The 18,420-nt window shown below is 37.8% G+C and overlaps 1 protein-coding gene across 1 annotated transcript in view; it reads right to left on the bottom strand.

Annotated features, from left to right (window-relative positions):
• The window catches only part of VWDE (von Willebrand factor D and EGF domains), a 70,090-nt gene that overhangs the window by 40,899 nt on the left and 10,771 nt on the right, over positions 1–18,420 (bottom strand). The window contains 14 exon segments of the mRNA XM_089315623.1: positions 162–434; positions 437–613; positions 616–772; positions 774–1,089; positions 1,231–1,403; positions 3,577–3,656; positions 3,659–3,846; positions 6,410–6,483; positions 6,687–6,910; positions 9,507–9,645; positions 11,200–11,289; positions 11,851–12,093; positions 14,914–14,923; positions 16,960–17,029. Of these exon segments, the coding sequence (XP_089171749.1) occupies positions 162–434; positions 437–613; positions 616–772; positions 774–1,089; positions 1,231–1,403; positions 3,577–3,656; positions 3,659–3,846; positions 6,410–6,483; positions 6,687–6,910; positions 9,507–9,645; positions 11,200–11,289; positions 11,851–12,093; positions 14,914–14,923; positions 16,960–17,029 (2,214 nt within the window).

Raw genomic sequence — 18,420 nt, 5'->3', positions numbered from 1 at the left:
GCAGAAGAATGACACGGTGACAGCAGTTTGGAATGGCACTGCATGCAAGATAATTTCTCTACATAATCTGAGTTAATCCTGCTAAGATACTGAAGGTATAAAAGAACATTTTGTAATCAAATGTCACCCACGATATCAAAGCTTGCAGAGAGTTTACTCACCATATGAATTGCTGCAGTCAGAGGAATGAAAGCCTGGGAAGCACACACATCCCCACTCCACACACCGCCCATCGCCACTGCAGAAGTCGGGGCATTGCAGTACCGAGAGAATGTCTTCAACTGACTTGAGGTATTCAGCAGTGTCATACCTCCCCTCTTCCAAAATCTTCTTTTCACATTCATTTTCTAGAAGAGCCACAATTGCTTCCACCCAGCTAAGATCATCTTTTAGCCAAATATCCTTAATGCACATACCTACAACGGTGCCTAGACTCTCACAGAGAAAGGGAGGCAGAGCCTGCCTATGCTGGAGTGGGCCAGCGTCTGCTGGCAGAGCGCCAAGGTGCTGTGTGCAGTGAGGCCAGAAGGTGTGGGCCACGAGGGGGCGAACTCCTGCTGGACATCCTCTGCATGGTCCTCTGGGAAGAAATAAGCAAACTCTTCCAGGTCAGTTGGCTGAGGCTTTGGAAAGCAAACAAAGGAAGAAACCCTTACAAGCTGCGCCCTTTCCATCTGTTTTGTTGATTCCACTTCATTTCTTGGCTGTGTCTCTCACTGTCTAAAGTTTTTTGAACATCTTTTTTGTTTCCTGGATATTTTTTGTGAATGTGAGTTTAGATTGGTTAGGTTTATACCTTTTTGATCTCGTGGAAAGAAATTATTTTCTTCTTGAGATGCATGCTTAAGGATCCCTCTAACCTGAGCTTCCAAATTAACATACTATAAGGTGACATCGAGTTCTGGTATCAAAGGGACTCGGACATGTCACAGGTCTTTGCAACCTGAAGCACGTTCTAATTGAAAAGCACCGTCCAGATGATTAGAAGATGAATAAAACGAAGCAGTGTCCAACGAGCAGCTACAACAGGATAGCTTTCCAGGTGATGCTGCAGACACTGGCATTGTGGCACTGTGTCCTGGTAAAATCCTTCCAGATGCAACAAAGAAGAGCAATTAGGACAAGAACAATTTTCCTAGAAATGTCTTACAAAAAAAGTAGACTATTGAGTCACCATGCATTTTAATTCTAATATTAACAATCATAAATGAAAAACAATTTACTTCTCACCTCCATTCATTAATAAATGCCACACAATTATTAAAATTTTGATCAATTTTGATTCCATTTTTGTCATGGAAATCATTTTCTGGATTTTCATCAAAAGTATCTGGGCGCTCTGTTATGTTCATGCCCCATTCACTAAGATCAGCATGGATAAATGCTCCTGAAGAAAACCAGACCTGAAACACAGAAATAACCCATTCAAAAAAAAAAAAAAAACAAAAACAAAAGAAAAGATATTGGAGCAATATTCCATAAGGACTTAGAAAAAAACTATTAGGTAATTAATAAATAAACTCAGTTACTCAGTTATTTCTTCAATATAAGGAGACTTAAAAGCCCATGAAAAATTAGAGTAAAAATTTCATGAAGTTTTCAAAGCCTTCTCATATAAAAAGAGAACAAAATGATAATTAGGAAATGACCTTCCTTTTACTGTCATATTGAGAAAATAATGGATTTTTGCATTTTGATGACTTGAAATTTGATCACCACATTGGTCTTTTTATTGTGATTTATTGTTTTCAATCTCATTAGTTGATTAAAGTGAGGTATTTTACACAATTAAAAGAGATATACATCTTGAGGCTAATGTTACCAAGTAATGATTCTGATAATTGTTTAATAAAGAACTAGATTGTCATGCAGTTAACTTACAGAGATAAATATAATTCTAGAGGAACCCATATGCCTGTGGCTACTCAGGTTTCTCTTGCTATCAGTAGGCAAATAGAGTCAGAAGCCAAATTATAATCACAAGTTTGCTTGTGGAGTTGGCAAGCAAAGCAAAGGGAGTTTGCTGAATTCCCATGTTGCATTATTATGAACCACCTTTCTGTCCCAGGAAGATCTTATCGCCCAGAATGGCTCCACGGATGTCGATGTGGTGAATTTTCTAAAAGTCACTGAAGATATGCTACCTGTTTGCTTCCCAACCCTCCTCCAGGTTTTAATTTTTTTAAAAAAATTTAAAAACACAACTTTTTCTTCTTTTTACAAAAATTCCATGTGTTCACTACAGAAAATTATTTTAAAGGCAAACAAACTTCTCATTCTGACCAAAGCAGGAGTAGTTAATATTGAAATCTTATTGCAAATTCTTTGAAAATCTCTCCTATACTTCAAGAGTATCTTTGCCTGTCAACACAAACACATCCACTCTGTCATTTTCATGACCAGAGTGTTCTATTAGGTGACATCATTACACTGAGTTTTAGTTAAGCTCCTTTATTGGTCACGGACTCTTTATAACTTTCCCTTCTTATGAGAAAAGATATATTGAATGTTATTGGTGTTATGCACACCCTTAGTTATTTTATTATAATAAATTTCTAAGAACTTATTCTTGGTAAAATCATATATGTAAAATCATGCATAGGATCATGTTATATCAGCACGCACCCCCTGTAAAGTCTGTTACTATTTGTATTCTATCCACTACCAATTCCACAAAAAGACACTTGAACTGTTTTTATAGTACATATTTGATTACTAGTGAGGTCACAGAATTTTTTGCTGGTGATTTATATTTTTGACATATTTATCAGTCTTATTTCTTTTGTGAATTACCTTTTTATTGTATTTGCTCATTTAAACTGGGAGTGCTGATTATTCCTTAGTGATTATATAAGAGTTTTTTCTATTACTATTTTATATGTAGGAAATATGTTCCCAATTTTTTATTTATATCTGGTGCTCAATGATGGAATTCTGTAAATAATGTTATGTGTAACAATCATTATTAATTTCAATAAGTATTATAAAACATACACTTATATTTTTAATATCTTCATTTAAATTTAAATTTGAGTTATCTGAAATTTACTTATTTGAAAGATGAGAGGAAGATGAATAGGACCTTAAGATACAAACAGCTCACAGATATGAAATACAATCTTTAAAAAATATTAGTGAATATATAACCTTGGGTGTTTCTTGACATTAAAGTCTCTCCACATATTTATCAGCTCTTTCCTAAAGTTATATTGTGCTGCATTTATTCATTTCAAAAATGTATTACCTATTCTTGAATAATTTATTTTTAATTATTTCCTGTCATCTCTGCCTAACAAACCATTTATTAAACATTGTCAAACTTTTATGAATAATTACCTAATTCATCATACTGAAATCTTTAAATAAGGGAGATTAAATTTGAGTTTTAACTTTGTTGTGTCAATGTGTGCATCATAGATGAACAAAATTTTATTCCCTCTAAGATCAGAGTTAATCTAAATGTTACTTCTAGAATGAAGTAATGTTGACAAATCATAGCTCCTATTTTAATAGATGATAGGAGCTCATACAAATTAAAGAGATGAAAATATATCTAATATTAAAATTCATGCATACTGTGACTTTTGTTCCTAAGTAAGATTCAGTTATCTTGATATTGCTGGCTCCATCTTGGCTCTTTACAAACAAATACAGTGTGATTTGTACAGGTGACCACTGCACATATCCAAGGTAACCACATCACCTTCTTCCTTGGCAACAAACCCGCAGTTACATGACACAGGATAGTGCAAGCTTCCACAGTCCCACTGACGTATGTGGACTTCAAAATCATGTGACATACTCTTATAAAGCACAAATGTTCCGGTCTTGAAATTTTCATATAACCTATCATTAACAGAAGACAATCACATTAAGAATCTACATGAAATATCACAATAGCATGTTACAAACCAAAAATGTTTATTAAATTCATTTACAGGCATTCCATACATCTTGATGCCAGAATGAGAAATTGAGATTTCCAATGGCTTCCAATCTCATGGCTTCCCACAACATTAGGCACTGAATGAAATAAAATGGCATTAAATCCCCCAACCTCCCTCACTAATCATTTCTTCCCTCTCACCTCTGCAGTTCCCTGCACTCCTGGGCAGGGCAGTTTTGCAGAACAGTCTTTCCATATTTGCAGGCCCAAGTTCACTGGACTTTATTCAAGCATTTCTTTCAATGTCACCTTCACTTAATGTCCTTTCATCACCCCTCTATTTTCATATAAATTGAAACCCCTCCTTCCAGCCTTCCTCTTCTACTCTGATTAGTTTTCTTCACAGCCCATAATCTACTGATTTTATCTACTGATTGTGTTGGTTCAAAGGTCAGCTCACAGAGGCAGGAGTTTGCTTTGTTTATTACCATACCCACTTCACTTAGTCTTAGACCATGGCTTATCACCTTGCTGCTGCACAGCTGATCTGGTTAAAATAAGTTGATTAAATTCATCACCACTTGTAAGCCTTTAGCTACAACCATAAAAGATCTTTTTTATGGAACCAATTCTTCCAACACTTCAATATTTGTTCCAACCACTGGAATACCATTTTCACTGGAGAGGTTCTCTACCTATTCGCACATACTGAGTACAATTTCACTGAAAATGATCACATTAAAGTTAAAAAAAAAAAAAAAACCCACAGACTACTTTGCATCAGGCAGACAATTTTGGCTCAATAAAATGAGGTATTCTTATCATTTTGCTTAAGGGAGGATGGATCCCTCAGAAGAATACAAATATTTCTATGCAGATATTAACAGCATGGCAGCTTAGACTACTTTTTTTTTTTTTTTTTAACAGGCAGAGTGGACAGTGAGAGAGAGAGACAGAGAGAAAGGTCTTCCTTTGCCATTGGTTCACCCTCCAATGGCCGCCGCGGCCAGCACGCTGCGGCCGGCGCAACGTGCTGATCCGATGGCAGGAGCCAGGTGCTTATCCTGGTCTCCCATGCGGGTGCAGGGCCCAAGGACCTGGGCCATCCTCCACTGCACTCCCAGGCCACAGCAGAGAGCTGGCCTGGAAGAGGGGCAACCGGGACAGAATCCGGTGCCCCAAACGCGACTAGAACCCGGTGTGCCAGCGCCGCAAGGTGGAGGATTAGCCTAGTGAGCCGTGGCGCTGGCTTAGATTACTTTTTGATCATTCTGCCTATTTTACTTTATATTTGATAGGGAAATATCCAGGTAATCATGATAGTTACAACAGTTTATGAGTATTCTTGTCATAAACTAAGAGTGATTAGTTTTTAAAAGTAATACCAATTTTTTTAAAAAGATTTATTTATTTATTTGGAAGGCAGGGTTACAGAGAGGCAGAGGCAGAGAGAGAGAGAGAGAGAGAGAGAGAGAGAGAGAAGTCTTCTATCCAATGGTTCACTCCCCAGATGGCCGCAATGGCCAGAGCTGTGCCGATCTGAAGCCAGGAGCCAGGAGTTTCTTCTAGATCTCTCACATGGGTGCAGGGGCCCAAGGACACGGACCACCTACTTCTTTCCCAGGCCACAGCAGAGAGCTAGATCAGAAGTGGAGCAGCTGGGACTTGAACCAGCGCCCATATGGGATGCTGGCACTGCAGGTGGCAGCTTTACTTCCTATACCACAGTGCCGGCCCTAGTAATACCAATTTTTTAGTTTAATAATTTTGCCTAAACCTAAAAAGTTTTTTTATTATTACATAGAAATGCAACATACTAAAAATCACTATAATAAACAGCTTAATCATTATTAAAAAATAAACTATTAAGCAAAAATAAATTTCTGCTTTTTCCTATCCTTCATTTTTACAAATGTAGCTATAAAACCAGTCCATGTTTTTAGCAAGGATGAGATTTTAAGACAAAAATATTCTGCACAAACTAGTATTTTGAGAAAAGCCAGTGACGGCCACATATGCCTTCCTTTCTAATTTTTCAGTGGTTGTGACTAAGAAATTACTAAACAGTTTGCATTTTAAAACAGATATTATAGTATGCTGCTGTGGCTCAGTGGGGTAAGTTTCTGCTTGTAATACTGATATCCATATTGGGCACTGACTGGACCCTGCTGTTCCACTTCTGATCCAGCTCCCTGCTAAAGCACCGGGGAAAACAAAGGAAGACGGTCCAGGTGCTTGAGCCCATGCCAGCCATGTCAGGGACCCAGTGGAGTTCCTGGCTCCTCACTCTTGCCTGGTTCAGCCCTGGCTTTTGCAGCCATTTGGTGAGAGAACCAGTGGATAGAAGATATCTCTCTCCCTCTCCCTCTCCCTCTCCCTCTCCCTCTCCCTCTCCCTCTCCCTCTCCCACTCCCTCTCCCTCTCTCTCCCCGTCTTTCAAATAAAGAAAGTATTAAAATAATAAAATACCAACCACAAAACCAAAATCAAAGCTACCAAAAGACAAGTCTTTCAAGAAGTTACCTGCCATCAAATCTAATTATATGTGGGTCAGTAAATGAACAGCAGTAAGCAGTTGGGACATTCTTTACTCTGATCTTAAAAACAAAGAGGTTTATTTGGTAAATATTACCATTAATTATTAGTGATATGTATGATAAATTTCTTGGCAATCTCAATAATTGTAAATTAATTACCACTTTTTCACAGTTATTGAAAACTGAATTATTTAAAAGTGAAAAAACTCATAATTTTAAATAAAGATATAGTGATAAAATACACATATCTTTAAGGATAAAACTGTACAGATATTTTTGTCAGGAATGTAGCCGTTCCGCAGGAAGTCCTCATGAGCTGTTGGCTGCACTACTATGTTTGTGACTCTATCTCCATCTCCAGAAAAATCTGTTAGAGCAGTGCAGGACACAAAGGCACGGCTACCGGTGCCATTAGAACAGGAAGCATTCTGGAGAAGGTCCACGTGGCAAGAAGACAGGGCCAAATTGAAGCCAAGGTACACTTTACCTATTTTAATGAAAAAATATGTTGAAAAATTTCCAAAGGAAATATAACAGTGAAAGCTGTAATAACTTATTAACATGAAATATAAATTAGAAGATTATTCTAAAATTATTTTCTTTCTTAAAAAATATGGTTGCATTTGCTCACTAAGTTAAACCAAAACTGCTGAAGCTACCTGCTATTTCTACAGTTTTGCTTAGGGCATGTATCCCTATTCCATCCATTGTTGAATAACAGTAATAGCTGTTAATTATTCATTTAAAGTTCATCATCCCAAAAAATAGAAAAATCAAAATCAGTGAAGGTGATCTCACACCAGTAATATACTATATTCTTTCACCTAAAACATATCCCAATATATGCAGAATTTTGAGATGTTCCCTTGCCTATGAACAAAGAATAAGAAAAACAATTTGGAGAAGAAATAGTAACAGAGAAGGAGGAAATTGTACCAGAAATTCTTACAACTAAACAAAATAAATATATTTCCAAAACACTGGCAAAGGAAGTAAGCTTTACATCAAGTTAATGTTTACAAAGTCCTCCTGAGAGCCAAGAAGGGATAAGGAAGTTGCTAAAAGTTTCCTATCTCCTTTTTTCACATACAGATTTTTTGAGCATTAAGTTACATTGGTCAGATATAGGTACACTTCACTAGATCCAAAATTCCTGAAGAGCTTTATTTGTCATATAATTTTGCTAGAAAATACGTACTTTCCCTAGGTACATAAAAACAATAGAAATGCCCTAACTCTTAACCAGCTCATTGAGTGAACACGTACTATTTCTGGCTTAGAGACAGGCCATGATTTCATTTTCCTCGGGTCTACACTAAGAGAGTCAAATTTCCCTTAAACCTGTGGAAAAACAGTATAGTGTGCAGAAATACACAAGAGATACCTATTTACTCTCTATGAAAGTAGAGATTTGATGAAAATAAACTTGGCAGTGAATATCCAGAATGAAATGCAGAAAACCTTCTCCAGAACAAAAGAAGCTACTTTTACTGACAGAGAAGAAGAGCATGCAAACTTCTAAAATGTAGGGCATTTTTTATATTATTATAGGAACACTTGCCTTGCTTGAAGAGTTTAGAGCATGCAAATACATTTTAAAGTTTACTTGTAATTGAAGAAAATCTTTACCTGATTTAGCAGCCTCTTTCTATTCTCATAAACTACAGTAATATTTGCATAATGCACTTCTTGTAGAATTTCATCCGTAGCAGACAGTGGTGTGATTTCTTATTCCTGGGCTATAATTCAAAATAGTGTTGGTGAAATATGAGTGAAGAAATGGATATTTTCTAAGACTGTTTACTGTCAAGTGCCTTGGGATGATCTCTTAATTCCTCCTCCTATCTCCTATCCACCTCCTTTCTTGGGTGCATCACTCCTATGAGGCTCCTCTCACTACTGGTTTTCTAATCCTCATTTTTCTGATTTACTCAGGTGTAATATGGACATGAAGACTAAGATACCTTGTGTTCAGTGAAATAAATAAATAAATTCATGAAATAAAATGTAATGTCCTGCCCATGATGAAAAGGCATGTGATATGTAACAGAACTGTAATTTCTCTTACAGGTTACACGTTATTTATATCTCTCTTACTTGCTCTGATCTCTAAATCAGAGGCTTGGGGGGAAAGGACTCAATCAGCTCCATCACTGCTGTCCATGGAATGTTTTCCCACGGTCTGTCTTGTTCTGTGAGAGGATTTCCATCCCCTCTGCATGGCCGTGACTGTGACGTATATGTGGTCATGAATCATATTTATATGAAATAATAAATCATTTACATAAAATAATTTTAAGACAAAAGATTCCCAAATAAGCTTATATTCAGGGAGACACATAAAGAACACAGTATGATGGGGCCGGCAACATGGCATAGTGGATTAAGCCACAGCCTGTGGCACTGGCACCTGATATGGGTGCCAGGTAGAGTCTTGGCTGCTCCACTTTCGATACAGCTCCCTGCTAATGCACTTGGAGAAGCAGAGAAGTATGGCTCAAATGCTTGGGTCCCTGCACCCACATGCGACAGAAAGATGGAGTTCCTGGATCCTGGCTTCGGTTTGACCCAATGCTGGCTATTGTGGGCATTTGGGGAGTGAACTAGCAGATGGAAGATCTGTCTGTCTCTCCCTCTAACTCTGCCTTTCAAATAAATAACATAAATTCTTAAAAGAATATACTATGAGGTCCATGTTTCATAAGCTTTTCGCATCAGTTATCACATCTCCTTCTTTGGGCATGATTTGGAAAATCTTAAACAGAAGTGTGTCCCTCTATCTGAAAACAAGGCAGAAAGTAGGAGGGTGAGGAGGTGGAAAGCTTGGGGAGGAGAAAGAAAAGGAGAAAGATGACAATTAAGAGGACGTTATTCAATGTTAATATTTTATTCCTACTTTGAGCCCAGAAAGAATAAAGGTAACAATCATCAATTTGGCCCAGTATTATTAATATAATTGAGCTATAATTTAATATAAACATGCAATATAGTTTACAGGAATTCATTCTAGTGATTTTTCTCTATGGAAAAATAAAAGTATCATTTGAAATCTAATAAGGAAATAAAATAAGTCAATATACGACCTTGATCAACGGTTTTTAGTTTTAATGACATTTTTCAATCTTGATCAAGTCCACTGAGTCCAGAACAAATGACTGGAATTGTGCTCTCTAACTGGTATTCTCTCCCATCTTCTTATATAGCGCTCAATTCAGGTTGCAACTGGTTTAAGAAAATAGGTAACACAGTTGAGTTAAAACAGAATTTATTTTTAAGGTATAATTTTAAAACACATTTTTTTCAGTATCTCTTCTTATGTTAGGTGAGCTGGTAGCAACTTAAGCACTGGATTTTTTTTTAACTGAACAGGAACAGCTAAAACCAAACACACTAAAATATAAGCAGCACACAGTTAGGAGTCCATAGAGCTGCTGTACTGCTCTGAGTCTGGACTCGGTCTGGTTCCAACAGGTGGGGCACATCACGGCCAGGCCGCTTGTCAACCTGGTTCCGTGGTGGACATTGGAGAAGGGAGGAGAAAGAAGACTTTTGGCTTTTTACTTTTTTCCATTTGTTTGCTAATGTTTACTGAAGCATCAATGGGGGAGTCTGGTTTTTCCTCAGGATTTATACTTACCATCTTATTATAAATGCAAGTTTTAGCATATATGAATCAAGTGATTATTACCACTCAATTATCTCAATCCACAGGTTATTCATCAGCCTCTGCTTTCCACACTTGGACTTAATGAGTCCTGCTGCTACTCAGGACTGGTCCTAGTCCTATTCCCAGGCCATTTTTTTTGAGGCAGGGATTTTTAATGTAGCCTCAAGTTTTGGCTAGCTCACAAAACAGATGTTTTTTAGTCCTGAGCATTCTTCCTCTTAGCCTAATAAGAAACAGTAGCTTGGGGCTGACCACTGGCCGTGGGGGTTGTCTGCTGGGTGTATGCCAAAGTACATCAAAGATTCCTGAGTTCCCGTGGTCTGAGCTCTGCTTCCCCTAACTCCTGTGGTTATGCTACTCTGACAATTAAATCTACTCTTCTCACTTCTTCTCAGTATCCCTACTACGAGTGCACAGGCCTCACCCAGGAATAGGTTTTATTCTGGTCCTGATTCCTGGTCTCACAATCTATCAGTTATCTCATCTTGTCCTTGAAGTAAGAATAAGTCCAGCTGGATTTCAGTCCTGTGAGTGAGACCTCCCTGTGGCATCCTGTTTGCTGTCTGGACCTCTTGACATTCTCCCTACTCCTTCTACTACTGCTGGATTCTCTGGGACCTCTGCTTCTCTGCTGAAGTAGTTCATCAGTTCTACCAGTACTACCAGCAATAACCAAATATACTGCCCTGTTTACTTAGCTCAGTCTTTGCAGTCCACAAAGCCAGAACAGTGGGCCAATTCAACTCTATTCAGGGGCTCCAATCCTTGGGTTCATACCCAGCTTCCAAAATGCACAATAAACACTGATAGGCTAACTTTTAGTGGTATGATGGGATGAATTATAGGAACAGAGCTTTTGTTTCCTTCTAGTTATAACAATTTCTTTAAAAAGTCACAAGTACATCCCAACTTCAGTTCATTAGCAGGGGTCCTTAAATTTTGTTGTGCCTTAAAACTATTGGGGTTATCCTTCAAAAACACAGACTCTTGGGTGTCAATCTTCTGATTCAATATGTGATGAGATCCAAGAACTACCGTTGATGCATCAACATTCAGAAAACATAGTTCTAAAGGAATCATCTTTCTGATACAACTCAACTGCTACCTACCTTGATGCCTACAAAAAATTCTTTGCTTTCACTGACTAAACTTTGCATATGTGGTTTCTCCAAGAAGAAGACAGAAGCACTACAGAATATCTATGAATACAGTTACTAGACAATCATTTAGCAATGAAATCATGGAGACAATGCATGCAAATTATTAGCCTTAACATTAACTTTAATTCTTGGAAATTAGTGCAAAAGAGATGAAAGAACCAAATCCTTGCTTGAAATCTGAAAAAAGTCCATCATGATACATAGTACTTATTCAAATCTTAACATCAACTACAATGTAGTAGGCTTTTTATTTAACATGTATTTAAAAGTGGATGAAAATATTATTATAACTAGAAAAAGTTAAAACTGTTTTCAACAATAATATATATAATTTTAAAACCTGAAGGATACATACTGTACAGTTATAAAGATTCATCAATAATAATCAGCAAATTGTAAAAGAAGATATTCATATATAATAACCAAGATTATTGATTCATCCAGTTAGCACTAGAATTAACACAGCTTCCAAGGAGGAAAAAAAGAAAGAGAAAAATATCAGGGTTTTATATTCTGGGGACAAAATCTACTCTCAGGATATGACGTTTTAAAAAATAACACATCCAATAAAAGAAAAGAAAATCTAATTTTTGAACATACCCTATCTCCAAGTCTGAGATTTATGCCATCAAGTTCTAAGAGAGAGAATGCCTGAACTGTGGCTTCCCGTTTCAGCTCCTCCTTGATTTCCTGAGAATACAGCCCGGTCCAAGCTACAAGAAATCCCACTGAGCTCTTCGTGGGAGAAACATCAAAAGCACACCTACAGAAAAGCCTGGACTCAATCAATTCCACCACAACCTTCAGCCTTCCTGGAGACGGAAGTGGCAATGAGGGCTGCAGCTGACAGGAGAAAAAGTAGGAGTTTATTTGAGCTCCAATAAAGACCAGGGAGGAGCTTACAGAAAGTACACAGAGACTCTGGAATGTATCTGAAGCAAAAATAAAATACATTTAGGAAATAAATGATTGTTTTCTAGCAGTCAGGAAAGCAGCTCATTCACATCTGATCCATAATTGCGTAAATACAGATGACGGCAGAACAACTTGGCACCTCAAATTCATATTAATACATGCAGAACAGTTGCCTTTGGAAAGTCTAGCTCTTGAAAGCACAATAATTTATAGTCTTTAAAGCAACTATCTTTTCTAAAAGACATAAAAAACACATTAAAGTTTTATCCATAATTCCTTGTTATACAGAAAAACCATTATAATGTAAATCCAAGTGACTATTTTAATCTGATAATTTTGTTCTTATAATTCAGCTCCTCATTACTCTGAGTTAAAAGAGCTGTTTATTGTGGGACAGCAAAATATATTAAGCACTAAACACCAGTCTTATTTTTAACCTCAGAAAACTGAAAAAAAAATTATTTGCAGATTCCTGCAGGAATTCAAAGATTTTACAATTTCTAATTCTAGGTATTTGCAAAATTAAATATGGGGATCTGAAAGGTTTCTAAATACGTGTTTGTCTTGTTTTATTTTGGAAAAGAGAAAATACACGAATGAAAAATTTTTTTAAAGTTTTAAAATGCACAAGTATTTTTTCCTATTATTTTCATGATAATATTATGACAATCACAAAACTAATCTTTCACTCCCACCATCTAGATTCTTGAAAATTTTGGAAGACTTTAACTTAAGGTCTCCTCTGTGTGGAAAATGTAGATATATAAGTGTTATTTTATCACACATTCCAAAGACCTGATGCCAAATTAATTGCTTTCAAATTAATCTAAATAACAAACATCTTACTAAATTTTAGGCCAAGTTAATGTACTGAAATTTGAAGGCAATACACATTACATCTAAATTTATATTTGATTTTTAAAAGTTATACATGTGACTAAAAATTTATCCTTAAGGAAACTAGGTAAAAGAAACTTGAATTTATTTCCACACAGAGAAAAGTTATACATGGAAAATATTTTTAGGGATAATAGAGGAAAATGACTGAAATAAGTCATGGCAATTAAAATTTCTAAAACAATATTTTTTTTTCTTCCTCTCTACTAGCTACTGAGATATACAGTTTTTTTAAAAGATTTATTTATTTATTTGAAAGTCAGAATTACACACACACAGAGGAGAGGCAGAGAGAGAGGTGTCTTCCACCTGATGGTTCACTCCCCAATTGGCTGCAACGGCTGGAGCCAGGCCAGGCCGAAGCCAGTAGCCAAAAGCCTCCTCCAGGTCTCCCACATGGGTGCAGGAGCCCAATGGCTTGGGCCATCTTCTACTGCTATCCCAGGCCACAGCAGAGAGCTGGATTGGAAGAACTAAAACAATATTTTAAATAGAATCAACTATGTGGGTGGACTGATCATTGCTTGCAATAATGTAGACCAAAGAAAATTTGCTAAAACATATTTTAAGAAAAAGATTTTGACATCAATAAATTATTTTTGCTTGAAAATCACAACTGTTATCAGTGTCAATTCTAAATTAGATTACTAAGTTGTAATTGCTTTCTATTTTACAATGAAACTTCAACTGCTAACTTTTTAAAAAATATTTATTTATTTGAAAGCAGCATTACAGAGCGAGAGAAAGAGAGAGAAAGAGAGAGAGATCTTCCACCTACTGGTTCACTCTCCAAATAGCCGCAACAGCTGGGGCTGGGCCAGGCAGAGGCTAGGAGCTTCTTCCAGGTCTCTCATGTGGGTGGCAAGGGCCCAAGGACTTGGGCCATCTTCCGCTGTTTTTCCAGGCGTATTAGCAGGGAGCTGGATCTGAAGTGGAGCAGCTGGGACTTTAACCACCGCTCATAGGAATGTTGGTGCTATAGGCAGCAGCTTAATCCCTTGCACCACAGCACCAGCCCCAATCTGGGGATTTGGCTTCAATACTTTCATTCCAGTTTAATTTGTCCAAATTGTGTACAACTTTGTACAGCATATTTTTCCAATTAATTGCATAAACATTTGAATACAACAAGTAGCTGGAAATTATTAGTTTATTCAAGGGAAAAAAAGGATTTTACTATATAATACATATGCATACAAAAGTCATATAACTATTTTTCAGAAAGGCTAAATAATTATATCTTATATATAATGCTACTGTTATTAATGGATATTGTTTTATTCTTTTAAGAACTTAAATCATGGGGCCTGTGCTATGCTGTGGTAGATTAAGCCTGCGCCTGCGGTACTGGCACCCTATATGGATGCCAGTTCGAATCCCGGCTGCTCCACTTCTGATCCAACTCCCTGCTGATGTCCTGGGAAATCAGTGGGAAATGGCCCAAGTGCTTGGGTCTCTGTACCCACATGGAAGATCCAGAAGAAGCTCCTAGCTCCTAGCCGTGGACTGGCTCAGCTGCTGCTGTTGAAGCCATTTGTGGAGTGAACTAGCAGATGGAAGACCTCTCTCTCTGTCTCTCCCTCCCTTTGTCTTTAACTCTGCCTCTCAAGTAAATAAATAAATAAATCTTAAAAAAAAAAAAAAGAACTTAAATCATAGAGCCTAATTAGGTTCCGATGTAACAATAGCTTGTTTAAAGAATACTAGGAAAGGTGGTTGGAAATACATTAGCAACTGGAATAGGGCATGAAAAAGCAACTCAGGATGAATTATTCTGAAAATCAGTATAGTACATTTTTTAAAATGCTATTTATTTTAGAAGGGGAGATAGAGGCCGGCGCCGTGGCTTACTAGGCTAATCCTCCACCTGCAGCACCGGCACCCCAGGTTCTAGTCCTGGTTGGGGCGCCGGATTCTGTCCTGCTTGCTCCTCTTCCATTCTAGCTCTCTGCTGTGGCCTGGGAGGGCAGTGGAGGATGGCTCAGGTTCTTGGGCCCTGCACCTGCATGGGAGACCAGGAGGAAGCACCTGGCTCCTGGCTTCAGATCAGTGCAGCATGCTGGCCACAATGCACCAGCTGTAGTGGCCACTTTGGGGGTGAACCAACAGAGAAAGGAAGACCTTTCTCTCTGTCTCTCTCTCACTAACTCTGCCTGTCAAAAAAGAAGAAAGAAAGAAAGAAAGAAAGAAAGAAAGAAAGAAAGAAAGAAAGAAAGAAAGAAAGAAAGAAAGAAAGAAAGAAAGAAAGAAAGAAAGAAAGAAAGAAAGAAAGAAAGGGAGATAGAGATAGACAGAAGGAGAGAGGGGGAGAGAGAGAGAGAAGGACACACTCATTCAATGATTCACTCTCCAAATATCTGCGTTGGCCATTGCTGATCTGGGCCAAAGCTGGGATTTGGGAACTCAGTCCAGGCATCTCAAGTGGGTGGCAAGGACCCAATTGGACTGTCGCCTCCCAGGATCTGTGTTAGCAGGAATCTAGAGTCAGGAGCCAAAGCCAAGAATTGAACCCAGGCACTCAGATTTGGGATGAGAATCTTAACCATTAGGATAAATGCCACTCCTATAATAGTCCTTTAAAAAGATGAAGTGTATTAATTTTAGACCTAGTATCTGAAGATTATATGACATATCCTGACTTATCTCATATAGCTTATTTCATAAGGCACCTTTGTTAATTATATATTAACAGTACCTCGTTCATTTTAGAATATCATATTTGGCTAGCAGGCCCTATAAAAAGTCTATTGTTTCAATCAATAATTTTAATTTCTGATCATTCTATAGGTAGATGTCATATATTTATTACCTAGTCATTTATTTAGAGTGGTTTATTTCAAGAATATATAGTAGGGAGGCTTAATATTTGGAATAACTTTAAAACATTAAACCAGATAGGAAATGAAAAATATAGATTGAAAGGAGAAAAAAAAATTGTACACTACTACCATCCTTAGTGTTTACTTTGCAAGAGCTAGTAAAAATGCAATCCTTCTACAAGACAAAAATGAGACTGAGATGCACAGATTTCTATCAACAATATACCATGACTACTGATTTCAAAGACTGTACTATTATATTTAAATGGTGTTTCTAGACCATTTTGTCCTTGTTTACACATTAGAAACACTGAAGCAATCAGCCAGCAGTTATTGGAAATCTGTAGGTGATTTTTTTCAAACATTACTAGGAAAATGCTGCCATAAATATTTGGCATATATGCTGCCTTATACAGTTCTCTAAGACATACTTTTGGAAGACGAATTACAAGGTAAAAATACATATGGATTTTTTATGACGTTGAGATAAATCACCAAATTTTCTCATGAAAAATCATACCTTGCATGCTTACCCAATCTGTTTACCATTCTGCCAACTCCAGGACTATTTCCCAAAGGTACAACAAAGTAATTTTTGTTTACTTTTTGTATCTACCAGACTGTGGCTTTAACAAATATCAACATAGTTCAACATTTAAAGCCACAGAACATAAATACTTATTGAAATTATTAGTTGATAAATATATTATTCAAAAGCAAAATGTGGGCCAGCGCCGCGGTTCAATAGGCTAATCCTTCACCTTGCGGCGCCGGCACACCGGGTTCTAGTCCCGGTCGGGGCTCTGGATTCTGTCCTGGTTGCCCCTCTTCCAGGCCAGCTCTCTGCTGTGGCCAGAGAGTGCAGTGGAGGATGGCCCAAGTGCTTGGGCCCTGCACCCCATGGGAGACCAGGAGAAGCACCTGGCTCCTGCCTTTGGATCAGTGTGGCGCACCAGCCGTGGCGGCCATTGGAGGGTGAACCAATGGCAAAGAAAGACCTTTCTCTATGTCTCTCTCACTGTCCACTCTGCCTGTCAAAAAAAAAAAAAAAAAAAAAAAAAAACGCAAAATGTGATACTTACCAACACAGGCACCTCCAATTTCAATTTCCCCAGGGCCAGATGGGTGTAATTTTGCCTCAGGAATCACTGCAAAACATAAAGATGTGTGTATTGACTCAGCTGAGCATAAAGATGTAAATCCACCTATATCCAGGATGGCAATTCCTTGGAGAAATATGTTTTTAATTCAAGCTGAGACTTCCTTGGCTTTTTTTTAATTTTTTTTTTTTGTATTTGAGAGGCAGAATTATAGACAGAGAGAGGGCGAGGCAGAGAGCAAGGTCTTCCATCTGCTGGTTCACTTCCCAAATGGCCTCAATGGCAGGAGCTGGGCAGATCCCAGGCCAAGAGCCAGGAGCTTCTTCTGGATCTCCCACGTGAGTCATCTTCCACTGCTTTACCAGGCCATAAGCAGAGGACTGGATCAGAGAAGGGGCAGATGGGTCACAAACCAGCACCCATATTGGATGCTGGCACCATAGGTGGAAGCTTAACCTACTACACCACAGCATTTGCCCCAGTTTGTTTTGTTTTGTTCAGTAATAAACTTTTCCCTTTGAAGGATGAGATAAAATAAAAATAAGGTACAATATTTCAAAAACAATCCTAGCTCCCATTGTTTTCTAAATGTTTATCTGTATTGCAAAATAAGAAAACCACTAACATCAAGTGCTGGTGAGCAGGTGTACAACAGGGATGCACATTCATTGCTGGTGGAATTGCAAAATGGTGCAGCCACCATGAACTTGGCCACCTTCCACTGCTTTTCCCAGGCCATCAACAGGGAGCTGGGATGGAAGTGGGCAGCTGGGACTAAAACCAGTACCCAAATGGGATGCCAATGCTGCAGGCCATGGCTTAACACGCTACTCCATAGCGCCACCCCCAACACTGTCCTTTTCTTACCTCTCATCTACAACTCACTCACTCTGTTCATGCCAACGCGTTTCTCTCTTTCAGTTCCTTGAATTGCTACTTAAATACCAATCTAAAGACATAGGTATTAAAAAAAAAAAAAAAGACGTATGCATTTGCTGTTCTACCAGGAATGCTTTACCCCTATATCATTTCCTGACTGCCTCATTCTCATTTAGAGCTCAGCTCAAATTCATCAGCTATTCAGACACTGACCTCCAGCTAAGTTTTGCCATTCTATTCTATTGCACTGGCCAGTTTAATTTATAGCATATTAATTTCAAAACTAATTTTAATTTTATTTTGTGCTAAATAGTTTAAAATAGATTTATATAAAAGTTTAAAAATAATACAAATAAATTATACCACTTATCCATCGTCTACAAATATCAACATAGTATAAAACCATAAAAGTCTTATTAAAAATAAGAAATGAGAGGCCCACGTTCTGGCACAGTAGGTTAAGCTACCACCTGAGATGCTTGCATCCCAAATCAGAGCGCCGGTTTGAGTCACCTTTGCTCTGCATCAATTCCACCTCCCTGTTAATATGCCTGGAAAAC

The sequence above is a fragment of the Oryctolagus cuniculus genome, chromosome 16, assembly GCF_051225735.1.
Source record: "Oryctolagus cuniculus isolate XC-2025 breed Fujian yellow rabbit chromosome 16, ASM5122573v1, whole genome shotgun sequence".
Lineage (NCBI taxonomy): Eukaryota > Metazoa > Chordata > Mammalia > Lagomorpha > Leporidae > Oryctolagus > Oryctolagus cuniculus.
The sequence above is the reverse complement of the archived record's forward strand: the minus strand, read 5'-3'. Positions and strand labels throughout refer to the sequence as shown.